General features: G+C 55.1%; 1 protein-coding gene across 1 annotated transcript in view; it reads right to left on the reverse strand.

The window, feature by feature from the left end:
• WNT9A (Wnt family member 9A) overlaps positions 1–11,202 on the reverse strand; it is a 56,102-nt gene extending 44,900 nt beyond the window's left edge. The window contains exon 1 of the mRNA XM_075706100.1: positions 11,108–11,202. Within this exon, the coding sequence (XP_075562215.1) occupies positions 11,108–11,202 (95 nt within the window). The remainder of the gene's footprint in view (positions 1–11,107) is intronic.
• Positions 11,203–15,569: the final 4,367 nt, after the last annotated feature.

Genomic DNA, 15,569 nt, shown 5'->3' on the forward strand with positions numbered 1-15,569 from the left:
GGGTCTTTGGTTAGACCCTGTAATTCTGCTCCAGTAGCTGTTTCACCTCTGGCCTGTCAGATCAACTTGCTAACCACAGACTGGGAAATAGCTCCCTGCTAGCTCCCAGCAGGAGATTTATCTTTGGCAGGGGCTAAAAACATCCCTACCCCCCTCACTTTTGATTAGAGAGACCCAGAGATGCAGAAAGAGAGCTATGCTAGAAGTTTCCCAGGTATTTCAGGATCTCAACTTACACTGGAAGAGGATTAGGGCTAGAAAAGAATTTTGTCAAGATTAAGCAAAACAAGTCAGTTCTTTTAAATAAAGTATCAGTTCTGGTGAACTGTCCCCAGAGGGGTTTGGGCTCCAGGATAGGGTTTCTTGTCTAAGGAGATGGGCAGCCCTGGAGAGCTGTAGCACAGCAGGGCTTGCAGCAGAGCAGAAAGCTAAACTCTGTGTCACTGAGCTGGGCAAGCTCTGCCGAAGCCATTGATTGCTCTGGGAGAGGTCCCTGTAGCCAATACCAATGGAGCCAGCCCAAAAGGATCTGCCCAAGTTGGATCCTCATGCTAAGTGCAATCATACTCAGCTGTTTCCCAGGTACCCCCAGCCCTGGCTCCCAGGTAAATACCCCACTTTGAGCTGAACTTACCTCCCAGACTCTCTGATGTCATAGCACATATCACAGCTCATTCATTCACATCATAACTCTCACCTGAGCAAGACCAAAGCCGGTTCCATACAATGGAGAAGCTCAGCTCTACAAGCAGTGCCACTGCAAGAGGCAGGGGCATGTGGTGCTGTGACATGCCCCAGGTCAGTGGGGTATGGATATCCCATACCTGAGGTGGGGGGACACTAGAAGTCTCCTCTGAGACTACTGAAGGAGGTATCCAGGCCCCCTCAGACCTGGGCAGGTTGGGATCCTTGTGCTTGAGGTTAGAGAGCAGTAGGATGTAAAGCATCTGAGAAACACCAAAATACACAGTGGCCTTCCTAGGCTAAACAAGTGGAAGTACATATTCTTTGCTTGCCTGAGTATCTTGCAATACTTTGATGTGCCCTCACCCCCACTCCCCAATGTTGAAAGGCACTGCCTTAGAAGAGGTTCTGCAACCATAGGAGACAGGACTGACTGGTTTTCCATGGGAATCAGGAGACACTGAAGTCAAAGCAAGATTTGGGGGAAGCAAGCTGCCTGGGAAAGGATCTGGCAGACCTCCTGCAGGTAAGGCACCTATCCTTCCTGCAGGCAGAGTGAGGAGCTTTGGTGTTAAGGCCAAGGAGGGTAGATCCCCACCAAAATATATAACCTGCCAGTAGTCAGCTACCAGAGCTCTTAGGCACCGATTCAAAGTGAGGCACTATATTGGTCACCAGGGTAAAATAAGCTCAGCTTCAGGCACTGTGCTCCTTGGCTATCTCAACACCCAGAAGATTGAACACTTCTCCTTGGCAACTTCAGAGAGCAAGGTGCTTACTAAACAGTAATGCTGGAAGATGGAACTGGAAAGAGGTCCTCTGCAACATGCAAAACCAGCTTTACCTACAATGTTCAGCTGCAATCTCTAACAGAAGTGCAGTCATGCCCCCCAGGGCTGCCTGGCTTTGTTTTGTTGCAATACCAAGCATGAGATCAATCTTTAAAAAAAAATAATGAGCAGACAAGACATTACAATGAGGATATTTAAAGGTCTGAGCTCACCGTAATAGTGAAAGCCAGTCAATGCACCCAACTCAGCATGGGTTCACACAGCAAGATCGACACTGGGAATGAGATCTAGGCAGATCATGAGGACTAGGGCATAGCAATGCCTCTGCACAGTTTCTTTTAAGCAATCAGGTGGGGAAGTCTACAAAGATCACAGCAAACAAGCCATGAAAGCAACCTGCCAGGCTGTGCATGCCAGAGCTCAGCAGATGGGCGCTCCTCTGTAACGCGAGCACTTGGTGATCCTGCAGCCCCCCACCAACGGCCCCTCCAGCCAAGCCTACGGAGGGGTCAGCTAGCACCAGTGCACTCCTGCGCACGCTGTAGCAACACACAGCACACTCCCACACGCAGAGCTGGAGAAGCTGTCACATAGAGCTGATTGATGACAGCAGGGAACATAAGGCACTTTGTGGAGGTGGAATTTAAAGGGTAATAACTTGCTCTGACTGGAAGTTAGAACAGGTATTCTTGAAGACATGCTCATCTGGCAGTGCTGATGCTTTTGGAGAAGAGTCATGACCAGTTCCTTTTGGGACAGAGTTAGGAGGTGCTTAAAATACAGAAGCAAGAAACCCAGTGTCAAGGCCATGGGCTCTGTGCATCAAAGTCATTCATCTTGGCAGCCTGTCACACCTACCTGTGTGTACCCATGAAGGCATCACCTGGGGTCAGACTCAAGACACACCATCGTACATCTCAAAGGGAACTTAATTTTGCTGGACCGATAACAGAGGAAAAAAATTAAGTAGACCAAGAGCATATGGAAGCTAATTCTTTTGCTCATCAGCTCACCTCTTCCAAAAGGAAGGTCTTGAAAGCAACAGTTGCTTGACCCTACTTGCTTTGGGAGGCTGCTCTACAATTCAGTTTCAGAGAAATTCAACAGCAGACCAAGGTTCTGGCGAAACTTCTGCCCATTCCTCCCAGGACTGCCTTAACCAGACAGGGCCATTTGACAGGTTTTTAAGCAAAGCTCAAAAATTCCTATGGGCATCTCAGTACTTCATTCACCTCTAGGGGAAATCACATGTTGCTCCACAGCACAAAAAGCTACCTCCCACTATGCACAGTAAATGGCCGATTATGCTACTCCAGTCTCTGGAAGACTCAAAACAGTTTTTCCAAGAAAGGAAACTTTTGCTGCGATTGTGAAACTTGTCCATCCAGCACACACCGAATGCACAAGTCAGAGCAAGCTAGTTTTTCCCCAAATTGCATAAGCACCTGGCTATCCAATTAATGCTATTTTAATGAGTTAGGCCAAATGAATCTGCTCATAAAATTCATGCCAACTCCTATACAGCATGACATCCCATCAACATGAACTGCACACTCCATGTTACCTTCCCAGCCAGCACAGAGTCAGCATTAATGTCAGATACTGTTGAGTTTGCATGTTCTACAGTGGATGTATAGAAGAGCTGTTTTGCTCTGTGTTCCTTCCAAAGGAAGGGTTCAAGTTTTTTTAACCTGTCATTTCCCCCAAAAGACATCCCTCAGCAACTGAATTAACAAAATACTCCCCACACCTTACAGAAGAATGATTTAAGGTCACAAGCAGACTGGGAGACCACATAGCCCATGCAGGAGCTGCTTGATCCATTTGAAATAGAGTTCTCTGCAACAGCTAAGGGAAGAAAGTCAGAATAGATTTTTCTATCAGCTAGAGCAAATCCCATAACTGCTATGTTTATCCATGTAGTCAAAATACTCCCTGTTCCACTTAGCACAGTGCAAACACGCATTACAATAAAATGTAAAGCTTACTGAGCTGATAAACTTCATAAGTGTATTTTATGACAGTATCTCAAGAGATAAGACTCATTAGCACTTACAGCCACGATCTGAGGGAACCTTAAAAAGCACAGTTAAAAACAGGAGAAGAGGAAAAACTTGCAACTAGATTTCAAAAAAAAAAAACCACACAGCTTGTAAAGGCTTAGCCCTTTCCACCCAGCATCATAATTTCTAGCTCCTACTCAACTTGACCTGAGCTGGCTCCAGTAAGTCAGGAAAATGTATCCTACCTGTCCTGCCTGCAGCCAGGCCATGTGCTGGTCCAGGACCTGCAGCACCAGTCTCCCTGCAGCCACATTCTGCAGGAGGAGCAGTAGCCTCCCAGCAGCATTTAACAGTGTAAGCAACAGGCCCTCTGCTTGAGGGCTGCTCCGATTGAGAAACCAATTGCATTAACATGCTACAAGCCACTAGAGAGCTTTTTTGGCTGCAGAGACAAATGCTGCTTCATTATGGAGGGAAGCCAGAGGCTCAGCGTGTTTGCAGTCTGGAAAGCCAGGTACATGAGACTTCTTGGATTGCTTCAACACACACCCTCTGAGAAGCACTGGAAAGCTGGCAGGTTGCTACCTGGACAGTCAGGGAACTTGGGGTAGAGAAGTTTGTGTCTAACATAGGTTTTTAGTATGAATTAAGCAAGTGCAATCCCACCCAAGCGTGCCTTCTCCAGGAGGTAGCTGTAGCTGCATGGTTAGGCAGAGGGAGCCTTTATACACAGCAGATCAAGACAGTTTCAGTGCATTGAGCCCTCTCCTCTCAAATGCCTCAGGCAGCAAACGTTAGGGTAAGCTGTCCCATTTGTACTCTACAGAACTCAATTGACCACCAAACCCAAGCCCTGAAGTTGCCGCATCACTCCATGTAACTGGAACAGAAGATCAATATGGAGCTTCTGGCAGCAGAAGTCCTTACAACTCTGGTGGCCTGACCTAGGAGCTTGTGTTCAAGACAGTCTCCCCCATGGCGCTATTCCAGTGTAGCATCTCCTCAGCAGTCTCCAAAAAAGCTTCAAAATCCCTATCCAATCCAAGTCCCTCTTCTTAGAGAGCAGCTATGCACAGAGACATAGGAAGGAGACAGGGCAGGTAAGTTTGGCCTTCAGCGTTTATGAGCTGAGCTTTCTAGGTCCCACCACCCCTGTTGTGCAGCTCTACGTCAGAAACCGCCTCATGCAGTGCAAGCACTGGTGATGCTCACTGGTTTAGTACCTCCTCTGGCTACTGAGACTCCTCCAAGAATACAGATAGCTTAGTTCAACAGTGTCTTCTGGCTTGGCTTTTCCACCAAAAAAATCTCAAGGAGCCTTTAAATACCAACATTTCACCAAGGAAAACATGAGGAGTAAAAACACTGTCAGCATCTCCCTAGATGAAGGGAATGGAGCATCCCTATTCCAGGAGACAATTACACCAAGTCTGCAAGCACAGTGGATTAAGCAGACAAAAAATGAAGAAAGCAGCAAATACTGACAAAAGGCAGTGTGGTGAGAAAGATTCAGACTAAGGAGCATCACATCAGCTTCTCCATGCAGTCTTCCAGACCTTCCACTTAACCCTCCCCCTTCCCAATCCCACAACCTAATTCAATTACCTACCACTGAATAAGCCTTAAGGCGATTCTCATTACCCTGTGATAAAGCACAAGGCCTTTAATTATTAAACACTCATGGGCTTTTTGTGTTGGGGTTGTGGGGCTGGACTCCCTTTTATTGTTGTTAGCAGCTTCCAGAAAGCAAGTTAATCATTGACCAGGCCTTTCACCAGGAGACCAGAGTCCTATAGATTCCTGGTCTCTAGTTCTGCACCACCAATCACACTAAGGAAAGTCACTGGCCTCCTCCTGCTTTGCCAAGTATCACTTAAATTCTCCTAACAAGCCATCTTCTCCCCCTAGGGAGTCACCTGTAGCACTGGTGACCCCTGCTAATAAAACATGCAATATCTGGTGAGCATTGTATGCTTTGTGTCCATTAACACATTGAGTTCAGACAGAGATGGCCCCAATGTCTCCAAGTATGGGAAACTGAGGCACAAGGTAGTGCTTCCCAAGTCCCAAGCAACATGGTCAATCCAGTACATGAGTCCAAGACATATTAATCCATGTCTGAATCAAGTTTTGCTCCATCCTCTGAGCACATGGCAGATGGGGGAAGCTTTCAGGTACCTCCCAACCTAATTTTCAACAGATCTTGGGTCCCCAGGACTGAAGACGCAGGTCTGGTGGACCTTAGCTGCATGCAGTTATTTTTTCCAAGTGCTCCTGGGTTTGCCACCACCCTTACGGCACTTCAATTCCAGTACCGCCTTCAAGCATTCACAAAGCAAATGCTTCTTCTGGGCATGGGGTTCCCCTTCGCAAAGGAATGCTTTTAATTGACCCAGAGAGGCCAACTTTGGGAGAAAAGCCAGTCAGGACTCAGACAGATCAGTCTCTACATTTCAATTCACCCAGCTCAAAAGGAGCAGGAAAAAAAAAAAGCCAGACACACCCTTCCTATTCCAAGGAAATCCAGCACCTTAAAACCAGCATCACCATCTAGAAAAAGCAGAACACCACAGGGTGGGATGGCAAAGCCGCCCTCCCAGCCCCAGGAGCTGCCTCCTTACGCTCCAGCTGTGTTTGCCTGCGTGCTGCATTCCTCCCTCACCACCCGAGTCCAGGTTTTGTTTTTTTGGGTTGTGCTGAGAACCAGCTGCTCCATCTCACACATGCCAGAGACGACCGGCGCGTCTGGAAAGCCAACACACTGTGGCCTGGCTACGCAACAGCTTCCCGAGAAGTTCACACGCCTTCAGCCGAAGCTGCAAACGTGAGCGTGTAGCCCCACACTACCATCAAGTGACAGGTACAGAAATTCCTGATATGCAACAGCCATGTTAGCACCTAAGCATATACCGCAGGCTGGAAGAAACAGGCAGCAAAGCCTGCCAGCACCAGTGGGCTTACTTTTATTGGATGTGACATTCAAGCTGATGCCACACGCTTGCAGCGACGGACTTCACAAACTTAGCCCCCGTAAGAGCCCACCCCATCAGGTGGTCACAACCCCCAAATACCCCTTCAAGGCCAGTATTCAGATCTTTCTCAAGCACTTTTAGCAGAATCACACCCTGAATTGCAGGGCTTGTAATATTTCTACCCCAACAGCACCCAAAGCATAGCAGGGTACCTGTTCTGCACCTGCTAATGGGAACAAAAATACATTGGGCTTCCCACACCAAAAAACCCCACCATGCAGTAAGGAACCTGCTCTCGCTAGCGATGTGTTGGTAAATTAGGGCAAACTATGCTTCCCCTCCCTCCCTCTCCCCCACGCAAGCATTTAAGGGTTCCTGTTGCCTGCGTGCAGTGTACAGATCAGTTACATTTATGAAGAACATTGCAATCTGTCAATATAAACACTATGTAAGCATGAGCCACTTGTAACATTACTACTGTCCTGACAAGTGTTTGCAGAGGGGGCAGAGCCGCTCGGCTCCTGCTGCTGCTGGAGGAAAGCAGAGCAAATTCAAAAGCGGCAGAAACCAACACTTTTTCCAGCAAGAAAAAAAAAAGAGGGGGTGCATCAAAACTGAGTCAGACTCTGAATCAGAACACCCAGAAAGAAATAGAGGGGGTTTGATTTATGGCCTGGACAGGTTGCAACCTCAGAGCCACAGACCAGGCAGCTCGGGAAAGCAGCAAGCTTCTACAGGCCAGTTTGCCGTCCCGCTAGCACCAGGGCACAGCAGGACTGAAGTTAATCAGCCTGCCTGTCACCCCAGCACAGCTAATCTTGTCATCTGCCACTTCCAAAGCCCAGCACTGCGAGACCCGACACAATTCCCAGATGCCGCTACAGCATTTCTACCACATCGGAGAAAGGCAGGGGAGGAAGGGAAGGTATCCACGCCCAAAGCTTGTAAGGCACAAGAAAAGCAGAGAGGGGAGGAAACTGAAATGCAATGCTTTCTCAGGGATCCCAGCAGCCTGGGGCTGCTCCGAGCTACCCCCGTCAGCCAGCTGTAATATGGTGCAAATCAGTTTTCAGCCAGTCCAGCTGCAGAGGAGACGGCTGAACGTAAAAGCAGGCTCACTTTTAGACCAGCCAGTGCATCTCCACCAGCCAGTCTCAGCTGACGCTGATCTCAAGGCAATGCTTCCCCCTCTGGTGTAGGCTCAGCCAGTAACAGTCTCCCATACTCACTCCTACCCTAAAATGCACCCTGCATCATCAGCCATCCTGACGGGCGACTCTAAACCTACCGCAAGCCATCAGGTCCCGCTCAGTTTCGCAGGCGTGCTTTTTCCCCTCTCTAGCATTAAGCTGCCCGATATCAGCCAAGGCTTAGGAGCTGTAGCATCACCACATCCCTGAAGCCAGCCTCTTCCAGCTGCTTTCCAGGAATTAGGGCTGACAGAGCCCTCCTGAGCTGGTGCCTACAGGGACTCAGCTCTGCTCACAGCTGGGCATCAGCATTACTTCAGGTCCTGCCTTTGCTGGGTACCAGCTCCAGGTCAAGCTGGGACCTGCTCCTCTCCTGCACCAGGGAGGGGGTCAGCAGCACCGAGGCTGCCAGCATAACCCTAGGCAAGGGACAGACCTGTCCCTCCCTTCACCCCAGACAGTGAACCGCTACCTTCAGCACGTCCTAAGCAGGGAGCTCGGGGACGGAGCAAGACAGTAGCAAGGGTCCCATCTGCACCAACGCACGTACACCAAGCTCGAATTCCAGAGGGCATTGACCGTTTTTCGGCTGCTTGTGCAACCCTCTAAGACACCAGAGCCAGTCATACAGAGAAGAAGCGGCCCCCAAGCCATCGCCTTCCCACCCCAGCATCCCCTCCCACTCGCTAGCTGCCCCTGCGGGGCAGGCACAGACATGACTACATGCTGACACAATCTTGTTATCATGTAACCATGCCCGCTTTCTGTCCCCATGCACTAATTCCCCGCCAGGCCACACATTTGGAGACACTGAATTCTTTCCCCAAAATAAGCCATTGGGGATGGGGTGGAAGGGATCATCCCCAGCTGTCCCTATCCCCCACCAGCCCGCGGAGCGGAGCAGCTAAGCTGCAGCGACAGCGTGACATCTGTTTAACGCAGCCGCCTGCTGCGCTCTGCACCCCACCACCTCCTCCGACGGGGATGTTAGCACCCGGAGCAGAGGGTGTAGCAGGCCACCAAAAGTGTCACGGGTGGCTTTGGTGATGCTTTGGACTGGGAAGGAACATCCCTTCCCCTGCCTAGAAAGGGTGTTGCATTAACAGAGCCCACTTCATTTCAGCTCAGCGCCTGAGCAAAGGGTGATAGGGAAGGGTTCTATTAGAATCCAGATGTGCTTCCTCACCTGGAGCAGAGCCTCCAGCACATGGCTACCTATCTAGGCACAGCAACAAGGGCTAATACCAGCCTTCCCAGGGCACTTGCAGAGGCACCAAGAGCTCTGCAGGAACATACAGCTTTTACCAGGTAAGATTTCTTTCCTTATCCATACACAGAAGCCCGGGGCAAGGAGGGCTCAGCTCTTCCACGCACACTTGTTAGATCACATAACGCTGGGGATTAGTGGGGACCTCAGCACGGACTATTCCCCCGTGTCCCCAGCAAGTGCAATCTCTGCTTCAGGCCTCTTGGAAGAACAAAGAGGAGATTAGGAGCAGATGCTGCTCCTGCGCTGCGGCTCTAACCGGAGGGCAGGATGCTTTACATAAGCAAACTTCACCGCGCACCGCGGCGGCCCTCGGAGCGCGCATCTGGCTGGGTGCGCATCTGGCAGCGCCGCCTCTCCCCTCCTTGTTGCCAGAGAGGGAGTCTCAAATCAGAGACAGCAGCCGTACCGAGACGGAGAGAATAACCCAAAGCGGTCAGGACAGATGTAGCAGCACGCTTCCCTTGGCAAAACGCGTTCACTCCGAAGTTACAATCTACCCCGGCCGCACGAGGCCAGAAGAGAAATCCCAGAAGCAAGCGACTGGAATGAGTTACCTGCTGCACCGCAGCAGATACCAGCGCCTCATGGATTAACAGGAGAGTTACGGCCAAACTTCTTCCAAGCCCTGTCAGTCCCTGAGGTGCAGCACAACTGCACAGCGCCGGTGGTCTTCGGCAGACAGATGAGCTAACGGGCTCGGTACAGCCCTCTGCGTGCTGCTGGGGGAGAAGAGGACTTTTCCTAAAGCCTACGCACATAGGACAGGCTGTTTCCTCACAAAAACAGCCCCAGCAGCAGGAAGTTAAACGGTTCTCGAGTTGGAAACAGAAGATGTAAGTAGCACTGTTTGGAAAACTTTGCCAGACCACAAGCAATGGACAAGCCTCAACACCAGGATTTGTTTTACTGGAAAGAGGGGGGGCGAAAAAACCTCAAGTCTGCTAAAACATTCTCCAGGGCCGGTCCGGTGGCTCCTACCAGCGGTCACAACACAACATCCCAAAAAAAGCAGCAAGAACCATCACTCTTGGTTAAAACTTGCACCGAAACCTCTTAATCGGGTGCTCGCATCCCACTCCCCTCGCAAACCGACCCCATTTGGGGACAAGTCTTTAAAAATAGTTAAAAAAAAAAGGTAAGAGGCAGAGAGTCAGCTACCTCGACACCCCAAAAAGCAAAGGGGGGGCTGCACAGATGGAAAACCAGCGGAGCCTTCGCGGCGGGCTGAAGCCTCGCGACATGGCGGTGGCTGCAGGGGGCTTTCCAGAGAGGGGCTGAGCGGCTTTATTTGGCTCCTCCGGCTCATTCCGCCCCCTCCCACGGAAGGGGGATAAGGTGGGGGGGATAAAAGGGGGATCGGGATCCACCTGTGGGGCGCGGGCCGGGCCGCTAGCGCCCCCTGCCGGCCGCGCCCCGGCCCCGCGCCCAGGTGAGCTCCGCGGGATGCGGAGGCTCCGCGCCCCAGCCCGGGCTTGGGAGGGGGACGGGGACACGGGCACGACCCCTCAGCTCTGTCGGGCATAAACTTTGCAGCGTGCCAGGCTGGGGAGAGCAGCGTGCATCCCTCCCCCCCAAAAAAAAAAATTAATAATAACGCCGCCGGGGTGATGCCCGGACCCGCTTGCCAGCGCCTGGTGCTGAAGCATGCGCTTAAATTGGGGGAAAAAAAAAAAAAAAAAAAGAGTTTTTTCGGGGCTGTGCCGTGCTGGTGGAGGTTACAGCGCACACCTGGGGCCGAGCTCCCCGGTCACCTCGCTATGGGTCGCCCCCGCGCGGGCCACCGCCGCCCGCCCCGTCGGGGAAGGGCAGGGGGAGCCACTCCCTCGTCCCGCAGCGCCCGGGGAAAGCACGGCAGCCCCCGGCGGGCACCGGCCTGCAGCTCCCGGACAGCCCGGCCGCGCCAGAGCAGCACGCCGAGGGGATTAGGGTCGCCCGGTTCGGAGCGGCGGGTCGAGGCACGGGGACGGGGCCGTCCCTCCCGGTACCCCGCTGCCGGGGCGGCGGAGGGGATGCCCGCGGCCAGCGAGGGCAGGAGGCTGCGGGCAAGCGCGCAGCAGCAGCATCCCCACCTCGGGCGGGAGCGACAAGGTGCAAAAAAAAAACTCTTTTGCAAGAAAAAAAAAAAAGAAAAAAAGCACTAAACTCTTAAAATGAAAGTTAAAAAGGAGGAGCGGGGGTGCGGGCGCGGGGCACGTACCCGAAGTAGGCGGCGGAGGGCCGCGGGGCGCAGGCGAGCAGCCCTAGGAGCGCGCAGGAGGAGAGCCATCCCAGCAGGACGTGTCCATCCAGCATCTTGCAGCGGCGCCGGCGCTGCTCATCTCGTTCCCCCCGCCGCGCCCGCTGCGGCCCCGCCGGCCGCGACGCCTCTTATAGCGCGGGGCGCCGCGAGCGGCCGGCGGGCGGCGGGGCGGGGCCGGGGCGGGGCCGGGGCGGGGCCGGCGCCGAGGGGCGGGGCGGCGGGCGGCGGGGGCGCGCCCCCGGGAGGCGGGAGCCGCGGCGTGGGGAGGAGAGGGGCGGGGCGGGGAGAGCGGGGCGGGGCGGGGAGGGGAGGGGGGCGCAGGGGGTGGGGGTGACACGGCCGGGCAGGAGAGGGCTGAGTGTGCAAGGGCTGGGTGTGCCAGGGCCGGGTGTGCAACGGCTGGGTGTGCCAGGGGTGGATGTGCCAGGGCTGGGTGTGCAAGGGCTGGGTGTGCAAGGGCTGGGTGTGCCGGGGCGGGTGTGCAACGGCCGGGTGTGCAAGGGCCGGGTGTGCAAGGGCCGGGTGTGCAACAGCTGGGTGTGCAACGGCTGGGTGTGCCAGGGCTGGGTGTGCCAGGCTGGGTGTGCCAGGCTGGGTGTGCAAGGGCCGGGTGTGCAACGGCTGGGTGTGCCAGGGGCGGGTGTGCAACGGCTGGGTGTGCCAGGGCGGGTGTGCAACGACTGGGTGTGCAAGGGCTGGGTGTGCAACAGCTGGGTGTGCAACGGCTGGGTGTGCCAGGGCTGGGTGTGCCAGGGCTGGGTGTGCCAGGCTGGGTGTGCAAGGGCTGGGTGTGCCGGGGTGGGTGTGCCAGGGCTGGGTGTGCCAGGGCTGGGTGTGCCAGGGTGGGTGTTGAAGGCCTGGGTGTGCCAGGGCTGGGTGTGCAAGGGTTGGGTGTGTCAGGGTGGGTGTGCAACGGCTGGGTGTGCCAGCACTGGGTGTGCCAGGGCTGGGTGTGCAAGGGCTGGGTGTGCCGGGGCAGGTGTGCAAGGGCTGGGTGTGCCAGGGGTGGCTGTGCAAGGACTGGGGGTGCCGGGGTGGGTTTTGAAGGGCTGGGTGTGCAACAGCTGGGTGTGCCAGGGGTGGGTGTGCCAGGGGTGGGTGTGCCAGGGGTGGGTGTGCCAGGGCTGGGTGTGCAAGGGGTAGGTGTGCAAGGGCCAGGCAGCTGTGCGAGGGGCAGGCAGTTGTGTGAGGGGTGGCTGTGCAAGGGCTGGCTGTGACAGGGGTGGGTGTGCCACAGGTGGGTGTGCCATGGGTGGGTGTGCAAGGGCTGGTTGTGCAAGGGCCAGGCAGCTGTGCAAGAGGCAGGCAGTTGTGTGAGGGGTTGGGTGTGCCGGGGGTTGGCCAGTTGTGCAAGGGCTGGGTGTGCAAGGGGTGGATGTGCCAGGGGTGGGCGGTTGTGCGAGGGCCAGATGTGCAAGGGGTGGGTACGCCACATCTGGACAGCTGTGCAAGGGCAGGGCAGTCATGCAAGGGCTGGATGTGCCAGGGGTGGGTGTCTGTGTGAGGGGCAGGCACTTGTGCAAGGGCTGGGCATGCAAGGGCTAGGTGTGCAAGGGCTGGACTGCCGTGCCAGCACCGGGCATGCAAGGGTCGGATGTGCAAGGGCTGGACCTGTGCATGGACCAGAGGTGCAAGGGCCAATCCGTCCTGCAAACGGCGAGCGTGCAATTTGGGGGGGGGGGGGGGATCACGCAAGGGCTGCAGCTGCGAGTGCTGATCCAGCGTGCAAGACCCAGGCAGTTGTGCGAGGGCTGCGCAGTTGTCCAAGTGTGAAACACGCCGCTCAATCTTTCAAGGGCTGGAAGGGCACGGAAAGGGCCGGTCCCGCGTGCGAGAGCCCATCAGCGGTGCAAAGGCTGGACGAGGAAACGCACCGGCATCGCACGCTCCTGTGCCCGCGCTCCCAGCCCGGTGCGAGCGCCACGCACCCCAGCGATCGCCGGTGCAGCGGAGGGGAGCGCAGGGACCCCAGCGCGTGGGCAGGACGATGAACACCCCGGCTGCGAAGCAGTTAATGCCCAAAATGTCAGCCCTTGGGGGCCGGTGCTGGGTGGCAGCAGCGTTGCTCCAGGTAGACGTCACTCCCGCCGTCATCCTTGAGGCAATTTCTGCACCCGCTGCCGCCCCAGGACAAAAAGGTTTCCCTCCTGAGCGGGCGTGTGTGTCACGCTGCCGAATTGCCCCGTGTCCCCGCGGGGACGGAGGCAGGAGGACGCGCGGGTACTTGGCGCTGGACTCAATTCCAAAGCCGCTGTCCCCGGGGGTTAGGGTGTTCAGCTCTGCCGAGCTGTGCCCGGCAGGTGACAACCGGGCGCGTGCCGAGACCCGCAGATAACTGCGGCGGGGTTTGTCACCCCCCGGTAGTTTTGTGGACAAAGCGATTCAGGGGGTGGGTTAACGGGGCTGAAGCTTTTGTCCTGCGACAGCCCTTGGAGTGACGGCGGGAGCTCGGTGAATTTATTCTCCCCACTGGCCGTGATGCGCTCGGGCATTTCCAGCCTTCCCCGCGCTGTGCAAACTATTTGGGTTCTGCTTATTTTCAGAATAAAAAGCATGGGCAGGGAAGCCGGGGAGGGGGGCGGAAAGCCGCTTTAATTTTTAATTAATTTAACATCCCAGCCCAGTCCCTGACTGAACCTCTGCAAAACAAACTTGTGGACAAGCAGCCCGCTTTGCACCACGCAAACCTTTGCGCGCCCACACGCACGCGCCCGTGCGCGGGGTTTCGGGGGGCTCCCGCTGCAGCTCCCCATCATCATGGGGTGGGGGCTGAAACGTGCCGGGGGGGGTAAGTCAAATCCAATCCAGCAAATGGCTTCCTCAAATCCACGTGATTCACCGGGGTCTGGGAATATCTCGGTTCCCTTACCCCAGTGGCTGGGGCGAGGTGGCGTCGTGCCACCACCCCGTGTGCCCCCGCGGGCGCCCAAGGCGAGCGGCCCCCGGGCTCCGCGGGCCATCGCAGCCTGGCAGAGGCCGGCGGCAATATTGCCTTAAAGCCCCATCTAGAGGCCTTTCATTAAGGAGAGTTTGGGAGGTGAGGACCGGCTCTGGGGTCACGTTGGGTGCCCTTATCCTCCCACCCCAGCTCTTCCAGCTTAAAAAAAGGCAATAAAGGACTGAGGGCGGAGGGGAGGACAAGCGGGGTTATATATATATATCACTGGGAGGCTTTGCCTGAATGCTTCTCTGCTGGAAAAGACAATTTAAGACTCATTCTTCACGCACGTCCCCCAAAAAGCTTGCGTGCCCACCACGTGGAAAGAAACTCCGGTTACGCCAGGCAGCCCCGAGGCAGAGCTGCGGGGCGCGCAGCCGACGCCGGGTGACAGAAAGGCAGCGCGACCCTCGCCGTTACTCATTTCCTCTGCCCGGAGCAAGGGGCTGTAGCTAGGGTGATGCCCTGGGGCACGCGTGGCTCTTTCCGAAGTGAGACAGCACCGAAAATAGTCACCACTTCTGCTTTCAGCCGGGGGAAAGGGGAAGCCCAAGCGGGCGCTGACTCCTCCAGGGCTTTGCTGCCCGCTGATGCTGCTTGTCGTGCCCGGGGAACCGTGCGCCAGTCCTGGGCGCAGCATCTTCCCGGGGCAGCTTTGTGGCTTTCCAGGTCCTTCAGCAGTCCGCAGGGTGACACAAAAGCTGGGTGTTTGTGCTCAGCGGCGGTGGCCTTGGCCGCTGTCCCCGTAGCCACCGACAGCAGAGGGCAGTGCCACATAGGCGCAGCGCCGGGCACGCTGGCCCGTGCGTGCGGGGCTTTTTAAGCGGGCGTTTTTCAGCCGGGTGTTTTGTATCCAGGATGAAGGGGGCACACCATGGCCAGAGCGAAGCGACCAAGGCGTTTGGCCTTTCAAGGGATGATTTCTGTCGTGGTTCAGCCCCAGGCAGCAGCTCAGCACCACGCAGCCATCGCTCACTGCCCCTGCCCTGGTGGGATGGGGGAGAGAATCGGAGGAGTAAGAGTGAGAAACACTCCTGGGCTGAGATAAGAACAGTTTAAGAATTGAAATAAAGTAAAATAGTAATGCTAATAATAACAATATAATAATGATAATAGCAATAACAATACACAAAGCAAGTGATGCACAATGCAATTGCTCACCACCCGCCGCTGATACCCAGCCAGTTCCCGAGCAGCAATCGCTGCTCCCCGGCCAACCCCCCCAGTTCCTATACTGCCCATGACACCATATGGTATGGAATAGCCCTTGGGCCAGTTTGGATCAACTGTTCTGGCCGTGCCCCCTCCCAGCTTCTTGTGCCCCTGGCAGAGCATGGGAAGCTGAAAAAGTCCTTGACTGACATAAGCAGTACTGAGCAACAACTAAACCATCAGCGTGTTATCAGCATTCTTCTCATCCTAAATCCAAACCACAGCACTATGCCTGCTACTAGGAAGAAAATTAACTCTATCCCAGCCGAA

This window comes from Pelecanus crispus, chromosome 2 (genome assembly GCF_030463565.1).
Source record: "Pelecanus crispus isolate bPelCri1 chromosome 2, bPelCri1.pri, whole genome shotgun sequence".
Classification (NCBI taxonomy): Eukaryota; Metazoa; Chordata; class Aves; order Pelecaniformes; family Pelecanidae; genus Pelecanus; species Pelecanus crispus.